This window comes from Centruroides vittatus, unplaced genomic scaffold (assembly GCF_030686945.1).
Source record: "Centruroides vittatus isolate TY-2023 unplaced genomic scaffold, ASM3068694v2 contig_564, whole genome shotgun sequence".
In the NCBI taxonomy this organism is placed as follows: domain Eukaryota; kingdom Metazoa; phylum Arthropoda; class Arachnida; order Scorpiones; family Buthidae; genus Centruroides; species Centruroides vittatus.
In genome coordinates, this window is record NW_027122335.1 from 1966250 (window position 1) to 1986190 (window position 19941).

Consider the following 19941-nt stretch of genomic DNA (forward strand, 5'->3'; position numbering starts at 1 on the left):
TATACAAAAATCATACGAGAACAAATTATTTCATTATTTTATTTACTCGATGGAATGTGAAATGACATGCTGATGGGCTACATGACAAAAGCTTTTAATGGTTAGCAGGTCACTGGATATTTTCTGATAGACAGCAGATAGTAGAGTTATTACTTTACTACAACAGAAATTTAACATGATTGTAGTATTATTATTATTATTATTAATTTGCACACAGAATTTCTAAATGTTACAGGCTTATTAGAGAATTTTTAGATTTTCTTCTTCTATTAAAGAATATTTGTTTAATAAAATAAATGACAGAATTAAAAAAAAAACAATTGTTTATAATCAATTGGAAGCATGTTGTGCATATCTGCACAATCCCTCAAACTAACAAATTGATTAAAATTTATTTTCCATTTTTGATATTCTTTTTTTCATATACTCCCTGAAAAGAATATCTTTCTTCATGTTTGTGAAAAATATTTTAAAATAAACAATAATAATAATAATGAAATAAAGAATTTTACACACAAGATAACTATTTATATATTCATTCATCATTCACTTGTCAATCTCTTCTTCCATAATACAAATCATCACTCATTTTGACACTCTGTAATACTTTTTGGAGCACTTCCTTCTGTAGATTTAAAACAAAGTAATCAATGTCCATTTTGAAAACTTGTCAAAGAACTGATATCGAGAGTTTGGAAATCACGGAAACTCCTGTTCTCCTTGTTCTGTCCGTTGTCTCTTTCTTGCAATGTCATCCTCAGCACTTAAACTAGCACGGTTTGAATCTCTCTTTTTCATAGAATTCTATAATATATAAAAGTTTAAAAAAAATTATATTAAATTTTTAAGTAATATATAACTTTCAAGCAACACTATTTTTGAACAGAAATGTTGAAAAACATTCAAAAAAAACATGTATACCATTTTATAGGATATATAATGTATATTAGAACTTTCAATATTTGATATTCTATTCCCATGCCAATTGATCTTCAGTAAATGTTTCAATTCCATTATTTCAAAAATACTATTCATTTTTAAAGAATAGTTCTTACAAATTAATTTTAGATGGGATATAAATATTCCAGCAAATTAATCGTCTGTCAAATTAAATTTGTAAGAACTATTCTTAAAACATTCTTTTTATATTAATTTCTTTTTGCAAAATTAAAAATCTATGCTTATTATTACTAGCATTAAGCTATATCCAAATATAAATTGCACTTGTTATTCTTTGTCCAATGAAAGATAAAGTTTTCAAGGTTGTATTTAATAAGCAGTTAGGTTTCTTAATGACTAACACATCTTTTTAATAATATACTGGAAATATTAAACAACATAAAAAATACTAATCTTTTTCAGGACTTTCTTTTTTGAAAAAGATTGACTTCATATAAACATTAAGTATTTGTTATCATTACACAATATAAAAATGAAAAGAAAATATATTTCTATTACTTTAACAAGTTAGACATATTTAAAATAAAAAAAATCTAGGTTAAAATGTGAAATTTGTTCTTTTTGTCTATACACAAAACATCTGTTAACTATTTGCCACTACACAAAAACTGATCATTAGTAGTCGTACTTTGTAATAGTAATCGTGATATTCTGATTTGTGATTTACCACATAACATTTTGCTATCTTACTCTATGATTAAAAAATGAAGCAAATAAATCAAAATATTAAAGCTATACATCAACCAATGCCGAATATTATTGGGTTAAAAACGGTTATATTATTATTAATTTATAAGACAATTTGGCACTAGAGTTAGGCGTTAGGTGCCATCTCTTAAATTTAATAATTATAATTTTAATTAAATAATTTAGAACTATTGTTAGAAAAGAACCTGCCTCGGATCTGCAACTCCTGCTTACCGTGCAGATGAGTTACCAATTATGCTACCCAGACCTCCGGTCCAATCTCCTCTTCCAGTATATCTAAGCTTACATTATAACCATTGAAGTTTATTAAAATGCCGGTTGGGGACGCATTCAGCGCCCACATCCTGTAAACATCTCCCAACCAGCATTGTAATAACCTTCAATGGTTATAATGTAAGCTTAGATATACTGGAAGAGGAGATCGGACCGGAGGTCTGGGTAGCATAATTGGCAACACATCTGCACGATAAGCAGGAGTTGCAGATTCGAGGCAGATTCTTTTCTTCCAATAGTTCTAAATTATTTAATTAAAATTATAATTATTAAATTTAAGAGATGGCACCTAATGCCTAACTCTAGTGCCAAATTGTCTTATAAATTAATATTATTATAACCATTTCTAGCCCAATAATATTCAGCATTAGTGATGTTTGTTTATTCAAAATATTAAACTTTTGGTGTAGAAATTATTTTATATTAAGTAACATTTGTATAAAATTTAAATTATTCTTAAAAATAACTCAAGTTAGAAGACAGAAGTAAAATAAATCTTCACATAATGTTTTATAAACAACTTAACATTTTATTTTGGACAAATAAGATAGAGCACTATATATGTTCAAAACTGTTTATATAGTATTTCTATAATGTTAATTTTTTAAGGTAATGTAACATTATATTGTGAAAGCATGATGTTTACACCAAGACTTTGTAAGTGTGATTGATTATTATATGAAGAGCATATCAGAAATTAAGTTTAAATATTTAAAAAATAAATAGGAAAATAGGCTATACAATTCATAAATAGCTTAGAAAACATCCACATTTCTTATTTTTTGTCTCCACAATTGCTGATATATTTAAGGATATCTAATCTAACAACTAGGTCTTCCATACGCTTGTGAAAGAAATTTGGACTTTGAGCTCTAATGTTATAATGATGCAACTCCATTTTGTCTTCCATAAGCTGTTTTTCAAGGTCCTGGAAACACCCACAAATCAGTCTACAAGAAATTCAAGACTTACCCAAGTAATGGCCACTGTCTTTTGGGGTGTTCATGGATTGATTTCACATCTAATAGTTAATGCAATTTTCTATTAAGAAATGCTTTGAAAATAGACCAAAGCCTCTAACAACAAATTACTTCTCAAACATAAGTCTCCTCCTTCATGACAATATCTGTCCATAAACATCAAAAGATAGCACTATACTTCAGAAGATATCAGAAATGGAAAATACTTTACCATCCACCATATGACCCAGACTTAGCTCCATCAGATTTTCATCTGTTTCTCCATATAAAGAAACATCTGCATGGGAGATGATTCCAGCCAGATAAAGATGTCAAACATTAGGTTTGTCAGCAACTGAATCATCAATGCCCAGATTTCTATTACAGAGGAATGAAACATTTGATTGTTAGATTGGATAAATATCTCTATAAGCATTGGCTCTCATTGTTTCTTATTTTTCAACAAATTTTTTCTAAGGTACTCATGAATTTTTGTATATTGCTTAATTATTAAAAAATAAAAAACAGAAATTTAATTTCTGATAAATCCTCTTACATACTAACTTATTTGGATTCTATTACAAAACTTAACAATAGACTAAGATCCAAGTGATATAAATACAAAATAAAAAAAGACTGAAATGAAGTAAATGTTTTAACAATTGATTAAATTACAATAAAAAGTACTACTACTATAGTTTAACTTGTAATGTATTCCAGAAAACAATTTTAAGTATCAAAAATTCAGAGATAAGAAAGAATTTTTTTAGGAAAGTGTTTTCCATTATAACACTTTTGTAACAAACTGTGTATACACACACACAAACACGCACGCACGCACACACGCATACAGTCTGTTACAAAAATATAAGAACACCACAAATTTTGTGTTTTTTCAAAATTTATTTTGAAATTATTACTGAAAATAATATTAATTATTTTTTATTATTGTTTTAATTATTTCATCAGGTTTTTTACATTTCATAAAGAGCAGCATAAATGTCTTTTTCACAAATTTTCATCTTTTGTGTGTTACGAAAGTATAGGTCCACCACTTAAGTCTCTTAAAAATTAATTTATTGTAATAATAATAATAATAATAATAATAATAACTCTCCCGTGGTCACCACCTGGTCGTGGTGGGAGAGCCCAGTAATTTTACTGATCCATAGGGCAATGCAGGCTGGAGCATAAGCTCCTGGTAGGGACACCCATGCCAGTAAGGTCTATGGGGAGAAATGAAGCTAAGAGTGACCACACCCACATTCTGTGGAGATATTTATTATGGTAATAACTAGATCAAAGTGTGATACCGGCTCGGACGTCGCCCGGGTTAACAAGGTCCGCGTTCGTGGGTTAGGCAGAGGCTCACGTTCGAAAAATAGGCCACAGTCTCCCTTGGTTACCGGTGGCGAAAGCAGCACCGGCCCAAGCATGGCTACTGCAATGCCCTCAACAGATGTGAGGAACAAACCCAGCCTTGGTGTTTCTGTGGCAATGCATCCACAGACCACAAAGGCTGGAAAACCACGCCAACGGATGAAATGGACAGTAGAAATGAACAAGTTTATCATCCGTAGTTACTACACCATCACAAAACTCGAAACAAACATGACAGCATACAGACAACAACTACACCATAGATTCACACAACAGTATCCTCACCTCACTGTCACCGAACAAAGGGTTGTTGATCAAAAAAGAACAATTATACACAACAACCTTATTCCACAAACAACACTTGAACTTATCAAACAACAGGTTGCTGATCAAATACATCAACAGACAGAAACATCTAACATTAATGAAGATCATGTAACCTGTCAGGATAATCCAGCAACAAGCATTGATAATAACACACATACAACAATTACCACTAATGATACTACAGACATTTCCTCATCCATCACTGATAACATAGACATGGATTTAGTTAATACGCTCTCACTTATATTTCAGGAAACACTCACTAAATATACAGGCACAGATCCCACACAACGACCACGAATACCAAAAATCAACACGTCAAAGGAAGTAGGAAAAACACTAAATTACGTAAACACTCACTTACTACCACACTACATTCATTCAATTTCTACACTCGCAGACATTCATACATTAGTTTATGCTGGAGCAGTCACAGTAGTGACACACCATGGGCTGAAAGTACAATCACAGACAAACACACAGAAAACAAAATTCTATCACAAGCCTGCCTGGCAGAGAAGAATAGAAATACAAATAAATGACATTAGACAGCAATTAGGCAAGCTGACACAATACGCTAAAAACAACATAACACCCAAATTAAGGAAACAGCTCAAAAACATTTTCAAGAAAATAAAAACACACACAAAACATGAACATCACAACACACACATTACAGAATACATTGATACACTAAAACAAAAACTTGCTGCCAAAACACGTAGACTCAAACGATACAAAACATGTACACTACGAAAACAACAAAATAAATTATTTACAAACAATGAAAAACTCTTTTACAGACAAATCAATAACAAAGCAAACACTGTTACACAGCACAGTGGCACACCAACAGAAGAAGAACTCACAACATATTGGTCTTCTCTTTGGTCCAGTGCTGTCACGCATAATGCTGATGCAGGCTGGATCGAGGAGGAGAACAGAAACTTGCACAACATACCAACTATGCCCTGTGCTGAAATAAACATACATGATTTCCAATACACTGTCAACAGAACACACAACTGGAAGACACCTGGTGTAGACAACATTCACAATTTCTGGTACAAAAAGTTTACATCACTGCACCAGGAACTAGCTAAACACCTAACACACATTCATCATCAATCCACAAGACATGCCAAATTTTCTTACTCAGGGCATCACCTACATGAAACCTAAAAACAACAATACCACAGACCCCACACAATACAGACCAATTACATGTCTTCCAACACTCTACAAATTATTGACATCCTGTATCGCAAACAAAATATACAAACATATTGAAGAACACGACATTCTAACAGAACAACAAAAAGGTTGCCGTCGAAATCACAAGGGATGCAAAGAACAGTTACTCATAGATTCAGTCATTCTACGGCGAGCACACAAACAACACAGAAACATACACATGGCATATATAGACTACAGAAAAGCATTCGACAGTGTTCCACACAGTTGGCTGCTACATATTCTACACATGTACAAAATACATCCATCACTCATTGCATTCTTTCAAAACACTATGCAGCACTGGAGAACAACACTACATCTCAGGGTTAGTAACACTTCCATACAAACAAACCAAATTTTTATTAGGCGAGGAATTTTTCAAGGAGATTCCTTGAGTCCTCTCTGGTTCTGCTTAGCCCTGAACCCATTATCCAACATGTTAAACAACACGCAATATGGTTACAATATCAGACACGAAAAAACAACACAGTTTACACTGTCACATCTCATGTACATGGATGACATAAAACTTTATGCATCCACACAAAAACAACTTCATCAACTCCTACAAATCACACATTCATACACCAAGGACATACAAATGGAATTTGGCCTAGATAAATGCAAAACAGTTCACATAGAAAAAGGAATCCTGAAGAAAGAAGATTTTGCACTTGGAAATGGAGACGTTATTGAATCCATGGAAGAGGGCGAGTTCTACAAGTATTTAGGATTCCAACAGGCCAAACTAACAGAACATACACAAATAAAGCAAAGATTAATTAAAGAATACCAAAGTAGGTTAAATGCTATTCTCAGAACACAGTTAAATGCAAAACACACAGTTAAAGCAATAAACACATATGTCATCCCAGTACTCACATATTCTTTTGGAGTTATACATTGGACTCACACAGATCTTGAGCAACTCCAAAGGAAAACAAGAACAACACTTACTAAGCATAAACAACATCATCCTAAATCCGCCACAGAAAGATTAACCCTTCCACGTAAAGATGGCGGACGTGGCCTGATTGACATAGTTAACCTTCACTACAAACAAATACAGTCACTGCGAGAGTTTTTCTACAAAAAACAAGAAACATCACAATTACATAAAGCAGTAACTCTAGCAGACTCAAATAACACACCATTAAACTTACACTCACATCGTATGGACACAACACAACATATAAAAAGCATAGACACCATTAAGCAATTGTGGGCTCGAAAGGCACTCCATGGCAGGCATCCTTACGACCTGGCCCAGGATTTTGTTGACAAAACTGCGTCAAACAGCTGGTTAGCTCGGGGATGCCTCTTTGGGGAGACGGAAGGATTCATGATTGCCATACAGGATCAGGTCATAAATACTAAAAACTACAGAAAACACATACTCAAAGATGCAACACTCACAAATGACACATGCAGAAAATGTCACATCATGCCAGAAACTATACAACACATCACCTCTGGTTGCAAGCTCTTGGCACAGACAGATTATTTACACAGACATAACCAAGTAGCAAATATAATACACCAAGAGCTTGCAAAGAAACACAAATTAGTAGACATCCACGAACCATACTACAAATACATTCCACAGACAGTATTGGAAAACAACACGCACAAAATGTACTACGACAGAGCCATAATCACAGATAAAACAATTTACCACAACAGACCAGACATCACACTCATTGACAAACACAATAAAATCACATACATTATAGACATATCCATTCCAAACACTCACAATATACAAAACGCATGCACTGAAAAAATTAGCAAGTACACAGAACTCGCCCAGGAAATAAGGCATCTGTGGAGGATGGATAGGGTGCTTATTGTACCTGTTGTTCTCTCCGCTACAGGTGTCATATCACACACACTACACAAAAGCCTGGGCACATTACAATTGAATAGAAACACATACATCACACTACAGAAGGCCACTATATTGAATACATGTCACATTGTGAGAAAATTCTTGAATACAGACACATACACTGATACACTTCTTTAATTTCTGTTTTGGTTACTATGCCTTGACTTTGGTCCGGCATAGTACACAGCCACCGGTGTTAACCGAGTATATCTCACTTAACCCAACATAATAATAATAATTGACATCTCACTCTAGTGGTGATAATTTTATCATTTTTAACTGTCATAGTGGCTTTTTTGAATGTTTTATTGAATGTTATATAAACATTTTCAACACTGTCTCATGTAACTGTACTTCAGGAACAAGAAATACGTAAAATTTATTATTTGAGTGGTTCAGGCAAGTCTCTGAGGCAAATTGCTGCAGCTGTAAATAGATCTATGAATGCTTCGAAATGTTTTGCAACAAGGTGAAAATTACAATTTAAAAAAGGAAGACAGGATGACCTAAATGTTTAACATTCACAAATGAGAGACAAATTTTGAAGCTTATAACTAATAAAAACATGTCAACAAGGCAAGCTGCTGCTAAATTACCAGTAGATGTATCTCCTGCGACTGTTTGGAGAATGTTAAAAAACAATGACAACGTAAAAAATGTAGTTGAAACCTCCTTTAACTGCCAAACACAAATCAATGCATTTAAACTGGGCTAAAGACAAGATGGGATGGACTAAAAAATGGCAAGAAATAATGTTTAGTGATGAGAAGTTTAATTTATATGGCCCTGATGGGTTTTCATATTATTGGCATGATTTAAAAAGAGAAAGTAGAGTTAAAATAAGTGAGCAACAAGGGAGTGGGTCTGTAATGATTTGCTGTGGTTTTGGAAGGGGAGGTAAAACTGATTTAGTATTTGTTGACAAAAATATGAACTCAGAAAAGTATCAAGAATTATTGTATACTAATATGATTACATTTGGTGCATTAATTGGCGATCATAAATGGAAGTTTCAACAAGATAATGCTTCCATTCATACCTCAATGTCAACAAAAAATTGGTTTAAAAAAGAAAATATTGATGTAATTGACTGGCCTTCATAGTCCAGATTTAAATCCCATTGAAAATTTATGGGTGATTTTAGTGGCCATTGTTTATAAAAAATGGAAACAACATGAATCTGTAAATCAATTGAAAATTGCAATAATAGATGCATGGGATGAAATTAAGGATGAACAATTAAAAAAATTAATAAACTCCATGCCTAACAGAATTTTTCAAGTAGTTGTAGCCATAGAGGTGAAACCAAACACTAACAGTGTTTAAAATATATTTAAAAATTATTTTTATGTAATTTTAAAAAGTGTACCTATACTTTTATAACACATCAAAAATGAATATTTGTGAAAAATAAATTTATGATGCTTTATGAAATATAAAGTACGTGCTAAAATAATTAAAATAATGATAAAAAATAATTAACATTATTTCCAGTAATAATTTCAAAATAAATTTTGAAAAAATACAAAATTTGTGGTGTTCCTATACTTTTGTAACTGACTGTATACGAGTTGTTGAATGATTAAAAGTAAGATTAATTAAAGTAATTAAAAATTTTAAAGATGTATCATAAGATTAAAAATTTCAGCTGCAATTAAATTTCAAGTTAGATAAGATGTGTCCCATAATTATAAAGGCAATTATTTTAATTGGAAAAATATTAAAACCTTGTAAACTCATTTTATTGATCAATATATTTTCATTTTATAGGTTTTACAAAAGATGGTAAGAAAAATGATCTTGTAATAAAAAAATTACTTATTTTATTGAATAACTTATCAACATTCAATGATTTGTGTGTCCCAAAATTACACAAGTAATTACAATCTCTGTCCAAATAAACAATTACTCATTCAAATGCATAGTTATTTGTGCATAGGCCTAGTGAACAATTCATTTTGTGTAATTTTGTTGTGCACAAACCTGTCATCATGCCACAGGATGTTCATTTTTGAAAAAGAACATAAAATACCGTATACCTTGGCAGATAAGACGATATTTGAATCGTAAAAAATGGCCCCCAAAATCCGGGGTCGTCTTATAGGACAGATACAAAAAAATTAGATTGAAATTTATATAAATAAAAACCATTATAAAAAAAATGGACAAACTGTAATTATTTACTAGTAGAGAGTAGGGTGTGTGCACAAAATAGAATAGCCCATACAACATTTTTGTGAATAGTCAAAGTCATTACCCGAATGCCAAATCAGTGCGAATGTTTGCAACAGTTGCAAGGCAATGCAAGAAAATAAAATTTGTTCATTCGAAAAATTACAATTAGGACATAATTCTGTATACACTATACAGTATTATTATCCAGATGATGATCACTGATCTAAACTAAATTCATAGGCCATTGATAGTTTGGGAGTCATCTTATAGGACAGATACATGCTAAAACTATAAAACTTCAATGAAAATTTACACCTCATCTTATCTGAAAGTCATCTTATCTGCCAAGATATATGGTATTTTGAAAACTGAAGGAAAGTTAAATCAAGAGATTGCCAAACATTTGAGCAGATCTGCAACTGTAATTGACATTTGTTAAGTGATAAATATAGCAGAAGAAAAAGGAATGCCATCAAAATTATCAACAAGACAGAAGAAGCACAAATTATTAAGGAAATTTCTAACAATGGTACAAATATGAGATCTTTGTCAACATATCCAGACATTACAGTAAGCAAGTCATATGTACAGTACACTGAAAATTAAGCATTGATATTTCTAACAAACTAAAAATTACAATATATAAATTGCTTATTTGATTTAAACTAATAAGTTTAGAGTAAATATTCTTTAGTATGTATAATTTGTATCATCATTAAAATGTCATATACTTAAGTTTAGCAGATGTCAATAACTTAAGCATTTTGCTATTTGCAATAAATTATTTGTAAAAAATGTTATCATCAATCTATAAAAAATTATTTACCATAAAATACTGTTTCATTATAATTAGCAAACTTACCATAGCTTTTTTATCCCATTGTTGATGTAAAAATCTTAAAAGAATGTTTGTTTTTTCTGTTGTAATAACTGAAACAAAAAAATAATTTAGTATTTTATAAAAAAAAATTAATAAGATAAATGCATTCATATACTTTGCTCAGAAGGATGATCTTTCGTAGGAAGATATACAGAAGGCTTCTTTACCTATTTAAAGTATTAAATATGTTAAGATTAAGTAATCAAATTTAAAAATTAATATACAGTAGAGCATCGATTATCCGACTTATCGGTTAACCGACCACGTTCTAGTCGGCAAATTCAAATGTCCGCTAGTGATGTGGCGCTACAATATTTAGTTATGTCTTGGCTACTTTAATATTATTTTTGTTAAATTTTTGCATGTTTTAGCTGGCAGCACTGGCTCGATCATGAAAGGGAGGCTAGTATTTAAACTAGGCCTAATGCACTATACTAATAATGTATTTTTTCATACTTTTCGGTTATCCGACCAACCCCAGTCCCCAATTAAGTCGGATAATCGATGCTCTACTGTATTTAATTAAAAGTATTTTATGATAAACTTAAACAATCAAACCTTGATATAGTGCCAACAAATACTGATGTGAGAAATGGGATTTACTAAGTTTATTGTTATACGAAATTATATTATTTCTCTAAATATTATTCACAAGAAAGGAAATTACATTCATCGTTTTGGAGAAAAGGAAATCAACTTCTTTTCTCACATGGCCATATGTCTGTTTACCCTCTCTGCACCCGTCACACTCCTGTGTGTCCCTTGGATGCTATTGGTCAGAGAAAGGATTAAAGAAAAGATTTTCCCTCCATTCAGGGCAGTCCACACAAAGTAGAAAAGTGCCATATAGATGACGGCAGTCCACGATGAAAGGATTTTGTCACATGAACTACAGCAGTTTGTTGCCATAAAACAGTCTCCGTCACAATATTATGACTTTGTGCGCTCATAACTAGAGGAGAGTCCCACGTTCATCCTCCACCTCCCGTGCTCCAACTACTAAAGAGAAAACAACATCCCAACCAACAGTCAAGGTACTATATATTCAATGTATTTGTAAGCTCTCTCTCTCACTCAAGAAATAGGTAGAATTTAGTTACTCTCATGATTAAGGTAGTAGTTATTATCCTCTCGATATTGTTATATATTTTTATTTGTTTGTTTTATTAAATCTTCTTATGTTAATTCAATATGGTTTTGTCTCAGAGTTCAGCCTTATCATTTACACCTATGCATCTTTCCCACTTGCTTAAAAAGCCATCCTACTTAATTTTATTCACTAATATTAGATCACAAGTTAAACCATGGAAAAACAGTTTAACTGGTGTCAGTCCTGATGAAGATTGAGATTAGACGATCTTGATCCCAACAACCACATTAAAGGCCCTCGTAGACACAGCGCCGGATCCAATAGGTGCAAGGCCCGATTAAATTTTTTGCGGGGCCCCTCAAACTTTAAATAAAATTAATTAACAGTTAACTTACATTCTGAAATATGTTGTTATATTTTTAATAATAATATACCTAAATATTTATTTTTGTAACATGTACTATTTTTAAATATATAAATTTTGATGTGCTGAGGGGATCGCCTTCAAGTGCGGGGCCTGATTGGTGCATATCGCTCCGATTGCCTCAAATCCAGCTCTGCCTAGACATAGTGAGCAGATCCTCCAGATCTGACAAACCAAAGGTCGTTACCAGACACAAAGTAATGACCTCTGTATTCTCACACTTATGAATGAATCTTTCCTATAAATATTAGACAGACATCCTTTCAATTACTGAATTACTAAAATGTACAATTTTGCATTGCAAACATTATCATCACCAAAATTATGTGATTTTTCAAACTCAAAACTCATGTATAGATTATTATTATATATAATATTTGTTTGAAATTCTTCAGTTTAACACTAAACTTATTTTAGTGCCAATTTCAGAAGTGAGAAAATGGTGATACTAAATCAAGATCTGACTATATCTTAGTTTCTATGCTCCAATTTCTAATTTTTCATCCTTCATTATTTAACTTAGTCAGTTTGATAGTGAATCACTATATCTGGCAACTTTAAAAAATTAGATTTACGATTGTTATTTTAAGTTAAAAGAAATAAAAACTTAACAAATTCTGTGTTTAGGCTAGTTTAAAAGGTGCTTGAAACAATAAATACTACTAATTTATAATAATTAAACAATGATTTTTAATTTCAACTTTTTTACAGTTTTATTGCCAATAACTGCTTTATTAAATTCAGTTCTATTTCTTTCCATAAATAACTATACTCTGTTCAATAAAAGATAACATACCTTATATGGTAAGGAGCTGATGGATTGCAAAGTTCAAGTCATACAGGATACTGAAATTATCTATAGATCATCCAATAACTGTTTATTAAATGTAACTCAAAGATCTCTTTTATTATTTTCCCCTTACTTGAAAGTTGTTTAATAAAATTTCAAGTGCTATATGATTATTATTAAAATTATTATAAAACAGATTTTAACAGTATAAATTAAAATAAAGCAAATAAAAATAGTAGTCATGCTTTAGTCTAGAAAATGTGACCATTAATGTTGTTGCTGTAGCTAAACAAGGTAAAATATTGCACAGTCAGGCTATTGTGTTTAATGCCTATAATTAATTTACTTGTCAAAATTATCATGTCCTGATGTTCTTAACAAAATATCAAAAGCTACTGTGTGTCTGTATCTACAATCAAAGATGAGATCAACTAAATGAGAGTGCCATTGTTGCCACAACTGTAATCATTAACAAGCCTACACTACATCAATGATATTTTCTACACCCAGGAACAAATTACCACAAAGAGTTTATGGATTCTGACAATTTCATCTTCAGTTATTAGCCACACAACTTGAGACAAATAGCATAAAGTTTATGACAAAAATCTTAAAAATAAAAATATAGCATTAAAAATTGGGCTGCAATTTTCAAATCACAGCCCAATAATAAAATAAGTTTGTAAATTCCTATTGGAATCCATCTGTTTATATGTTCTTCCTTCAAGGACAGACAGATTCTCAAGATTAACAGATAGATGAAAGTCAAGATCAGATTTGGAAAGCTTTGGGGCAGGAGGCCTTGATTGATTATATATGAAATTCTGGTTTGGACTGGAAGTCATGTTATTTCAATTTAAAAATTTTCTTCAGAACAGAGTTACATAGATGATTCCATGACAACTGTTAACAGAAAAAGTATGAAGCACAAGGGTAAGCCTGTACATCATACTTTTCCTGTACCCTGTACTACTCTGTACTAAAATCAAAGTCTACATTTTAAATGAAATAAAAACTGCAGCCTGACATTGTGATGTCACAATAAATAATTGTTCATTTTTATTTTAAAAAGTGACAAATTTACAAACTACTAACAAGACAGAAACATACAATAATTATTGCATTGTGTGTTTCATTCATTAAAGTGGCCAATCATATAAAATGACCTTAATTTTTATTCTCTTGTTGAACATGACATAAATATGGAAATCTGTTGCCATGTCAAACAATTTTGCTAATTACAAACAAAAACCTTTCACTAATTTTATTTTTATTAAAAAAATTAATTTTAACACTAAAGTTTCTTATCATTAACAAGTAATATCACTTTATTATTTTCTATAACTTATCATATTTATATATAAATATATAAATAACTTCTTATAAATTATTACAATGAAATTCACTTACTGTTATCTTGCATGAAGAATCTGCTTGAAATCGAGCAAAATTATTTTCATTGTACGAAGGGAGACCTTTCAGAAATTCAGCCTGTGACTAAAATAAATATATATATATATATATATATATTTAACAAAATTATAATATACAGTATATAATAATTATTATTATAATTAAATTAATTTTTCAATCCTCAAATTTTGTTTTACAAATAAATTAAATCTCTACAAGCTTTAAATTAGCCACTAAATTTTAATTGCATCCTATATTGTCTTAAACTGATAATATTTGTATAAAACAACATCAAGACACTAATTAAAATCATGCTAAAGAGTTAATGCATTGAAAATAAAGGTTTTTCACTTGTCATAAATTATCACTATAGACATCTCAACTGTACAGGAGAATTCCTTATATATCCTTGTTTCCAATCTTTAATCTTGTATATATAGATATTTGTGTTTTGTAATCATCAAAACAATTTCATGATATACTTCCAAAGACAATACCAAGATCAAAGAATATACCAAGCTAGGTTAGATAAAATATAAATTTATACATTTCTTTCTGGATAAAATATGATTTATATTCAATGCTATAGTAACACTGCTATAGTATAGTAAAATTAGTGTTTCAAAGGAAAGCAAAGCTGTATTCAAGTTAAACATAAATTATATAATTCATACTGAGACAACATGATAAATTTTATTTATGTTACTTGTCTTTTATTTCTGTTTTTCCAGATTTTGTTAAACCTCAATAACTATATAAATACTTCCTAGCTTGCTTGTTAATTTTCATAATCGTGATAATAAATGAGAATTGCATTCCATAAAATATGAAAAGTATAAACAAATAACATCACTAAAACCCAATACATTATAAAACTACAAGCCAACCAATGCTGTATGTCATCAGGCTAGATAATGGCTATAATACTAATAAATTATGAAACAATTTGGTACACGAAAATTATAGCTAATACTTTTAATTAAAAAATTAATAATTCATAAATACAGGATTATTCAAAAAAAGATGGTGCAAAAATAAAGGCCTGTAGCAAGTATCATAAAAACAGTAACTGACCAGTCACAAAAGAATATAAAGGTGATAAGCCTCAAAAGTTCTTGTATGTGAGTGGGGTGGGCTAACCACTGCTACTGGCATTAGTGATGTGTGTACAAGATAGTGACATCAAAGCAAGAGAAGCATTTTGCATGATGGAATTTGCACATACAAATGCTATTGTGTACAAACATAAACATCCAGTAACCTGATTCTTTGATTAATGCCAAATGATTGCAGGATTACATTGGGCTATAATAATGCTACTAATTACTAATCTTGTTACTAATCTGAAAGTGTTGCTGCTGTTGTGACAGTGCAGCAACACTTTCAGATCAAATTGACAAACATGCACCTCATAAGAACTGCAGTGCATGTTGGTTGAAGCAGTTTGAATCCACTGGCTATTTATGCCAATGGATTCAAACTGCTGTGGGAAAAATCTAGCCACTCATAGACTATAGTAGAGATGATAGATAGGATTCAATTATGTACAAATGGAGTCCAAGAAAGTTGACAATATGCACTAATCTGACTGCATCCATTAGCTGTGGTGTGATGGAACTTACAAATGTATGCAATATAATCCATATAGATTGTAGCTCCTGCAAGTACTAACACCAGATGACAAGCCAAAACACTAACTTTTGTATTGAAATGCAAGATTGGTTAGAAGAAGGTAGTTTTGCTAACAGACTAGTGTTTAATACCCTATGACTTCTTTTGTGGGTGCACTGCGTTGGGTGCACAGACACTTTAACAGCCTCCAATGCCACAGCACCTGGATGACCTGAAACAATGCATCTCTGAAGCAATGGAATTGATATTTGGAGATATGCTGGGACACTTCAGAACTGACTACTGTCTTGACATCTGCCATGTCATTAACAGCATGACACCTACATTGAGCAATTGTAATGTATTGTACATGTGAAATTTGGTGAATTCTGTCTTTCCACATCATTACTGTTGCTATGTTATTCCAGGTACAAATAAATCAGCTTTCATTTGCACAATTCTTTTTAAATAAACTTGTACAATAATGATAAAATAAAATTGTAATTTGTAAATTTTCAAAATATTACAGAAAGTTTTATGACATCAACAGTTTGTATAAGACAATTGTAAAACACAAAGTGCTTTAATTTGTCTGATCAACTGAGTGTTTAGAAATTTTAAAACTTGTATTGTAAATTGATAGAATATTAATGAGATTCTTTTTCCTTTTATCAAGTTAATCAAGTAATTTTTTACACTTCAAAGGACCCCACAAACTTATGGGAAATGGGTCCTGCTGGATTTGGCCAAATCTTAATATTTTGTATTTCTAGTTGTCCTGATCAAAAGTCTCCATATGTACAAAGTCAAAAACTGTTCATCTTTTGACTTTGTACATATGGAGACTTTTGATCTGGACAAGTAGAATTACATAATATTAAGGATTTAGCCAAATCCACTAGAATTAATTTCCCGTAAGGTTTGTGTGGGGTTGTTTTAAAAATTTAGTAATTGTAATTTTTGTAAACATCATCTAAAGAAAGTAAGTCCACTATGATTTTAGAAGCTATTCTTTCCTCTTTATATCAAGTTCTTCTCGTCATGAAGCTCAAAAAGTAATTCATAATCAAAAACTAAACATTTTAGAATTTATTTTTCTTAAAGCTTAAAAACAACTTATACATCTACAACCTTTCTTTTCTTCTCTCTGATTTGTTCTAATCAAACATCTCTTCAAATCCAATCTTTTTGAATTCAAATCTCTCTTCTTTTTTTTTTTTAAAGAAGAAAATTTAAATATAGTAGCCCTACATTATATCACAGTTTTTGATATATCACGCTTTTTTTGGGTCTCCAAATTTTAAAAAAACCAGAGTCAATAAATTTTAAATTACCAATTGCCACTGAATTTTTGCAACAAAATACAGTATTTTACTCCACCATTGTCCTGGAAACTATCACTGTAAGTGAAACAAATTGGTCAAGATTTAAATAAGCAAATCAGGTGAACAGATCAACTATCATTTGTGTTTCCTTTTGATATTAAAAGTTGTCTATTTATTGGTTTTAAGCATTATCTCCACATTTACAAGTTTCTGAGAATTTGAAATTTCACACCTTTTTGTGAATTGACAATACCATAAATTCATATAATGGTGTGAAATATCCAATTCACCACTAATGTGCAAAGAAAATATTCTTTTATTTCTGAATGGAAAATTCTAAAATTTTTATACAGTAGTAACTTTATTTTGCTTTTTAGAGAATTTTTACTCTGTAATTTTATAAATTTTGGTGTTCTATTATATGTTCAATATTTATTTTTTTAATTTTCAATTATTGTATTTATAATTTTTATTAAAAAATATAAATTACACAAATTTTTAATAAGCGATTAATTATGAAATATAATATCATAACTGTATAATAAAATCACAACTGATATTTTGTTTTTATATTGACAGTATTTGTCTTTAAATATCATTGTTAGAGAAACAATAATGCTAAATAGGTGTTCATGGTATCAATGTTTATGTAAACATCAATTATTAAAATATAACAGATGAATAAAATTTAGTATTGCAAAACAGCTTATTTTATATCAAAAACACTTTCTGATGAAAGAATGGAGGACAGAGATTCCATGGCATGTATAATCTGTTTAATATAAGCCCAGTATTTTTAGTACTGTTATATTGTGCTTTTTTTGTCTCCCGACAAGCACAATATAACAAGGGGCTACTGTATTGTCTTTAATTTCATTGCAATTTTCTGCTCCAACAATGAAAGTCATTATACTAGTAAAGGAACTTATTTTAATGAAGTGCTTTCTTTTGTTTAATGCATCAAAATAATTAAACACCTTCATTAAACAAAACTTTTACAATCAGTATTTTCATTTATCAAAGATTAATTGATACCAAAGTAGACCAAAATAACAACAAAATATGATTTAATTTACTATGTAAAATTAAATATTTAAAGCTATTTTAATTTAATTTTATTTTATGACAATTAAAATAAAAAGTAACATAATATAATACAAACTGATTCTTTTTGAACAGAGGGAGGAAAAGTAAAATAAGGTAAATTGTTAATACACATCATTGTTTACTGAATATAAACTTAGTAAAAGAGAAATTAACTTACCATGTCATTAAAAAATCTGAATACCAAATTGTGATAATATAATTTCTTCAAAATATTATGACACTTGCTTGGTTTTTATTTAAAATTTAAGTCTTCATGGATAATTCTTGCTGCTAAAATAGAAATGAATAAATTAAATTATATAAATATACACAGTTCATTACAGATTAAGTCAAAATGTTGACAACTGTAAAATTTTTTTCAAATTAACTACATAGTGGCAAAACATAATATTTATACTTTCATTTGTTAAAGATAATAGCAAGGTTAAGACCAAAGTTTTCAACACAAAAACGTGTACGTCAGACGTTCAACACTGCTTTCCTGTAAGCCTAGAAGTTTGACATTGGTGTTTGGAAAGTCAGTGGAATCATGCTTGACATTCCAAAGGCCGTTGCCAAACTTCTAGGCTTACAGGAAAGTGGCACCAAATGTCCGACGTACATGTTTTTGCATTGAAAACTTCGGCCTCAACCTCGCTATTAACAGTATATAGTTGTAAGCATCTTGCCTCTAATGAGTTACATAATTATCCCAAACTACCAAACATATACCTTAATTGGTGGAGTTATATGAGGCTTAAAAAATGATGTGATCTCAATTTTCTAACGCTCCAATATGGTTTGATAAGCCTTGTATCTCTCCACCAATTAGCAGTTTGAACAGTACTTACAATCCTTCAATAAAAGTCTTGCTTGTAATCCTGCACACATTAATTTGATAATTAATTCATGCTATATCTTTCCAATATATTTTCATCAATCTGACTGATAGCTTGCATTATATTTCCTTATAACTCTTACAAAGTAACAGAAGGAGAAAGACATAAACATCAAATTTTTCAGAAAGTCTCACAAAAAAAATCTAAGGGCATCTCCATTCAGTAATTTCAATGGCCAATGAAGTAAAGACTTCTTACCACAAAAGTATGTCCAATGCAGTAATGAAGAAAATTGTCACTCAGACTTTTCCATCTTCATATGCTGTGACAGGCATTATCTTAGCACAAAATTAAGTTTTAATCTCCTTCAACTATGGTAGTAACTCAAGGTAGACAATACTATTCACAGCAGAGGGTTCATTAGTACTTCAAAAAATATATGTATATATAAATCTTTCTTTTTAATATTACAAAGAATATATTTATTTACGGATTGTTCCATTTATGTTCCATAGTTTCATGTGAATCCTTATTGTCTAAAATATGAATGTTTTACCAATTCATTTTATTGCTGAGA

At 30.6% G+C, this 19941-nt stretch overlaps 1 protein-coding gene across 3 annotated transcripts in view; it reads right to left on the reverse strand.

Moving 5' to 3' along the window:
- Positions 1-13: 13 nt before the first annotated feature.
- LOC136978959 (DET1- and DDB1-associated protein 1) overlaps positions 14-19941 on the reverse strand; it is a 29182-nt gene continuing 9254 nt past the window's right edge. For all 3 annotated transcript variants that reach the window (XM_067274809.1, XM_067274810.1, XM_067274811.1), the window contains exons 2-6: positions 18704-18816; positions 14501-14587; positions 10902-10953; positions 10769-10836; positions 14-804 (exon numbers count right to left, since the gene is read on the reverse strand). In XM_067274809.1, coding sequence (XP_067130910.1) covers positions 700-804; positions 10769-10836; positions 10902-10953; positions 14501-14587; positions 18704-18706 — 315 coding nt within the window. In that variant the 5' untranslated portion in view covers positions 18707-18816 and the 3' untranslated portion in view covers positions 14-699. The remainder of the gene's footprint in view (positions 805-10768; positions 10837-10901; positions 10954-14500; positions 14588-18703; positions 18817-19941) is intronic.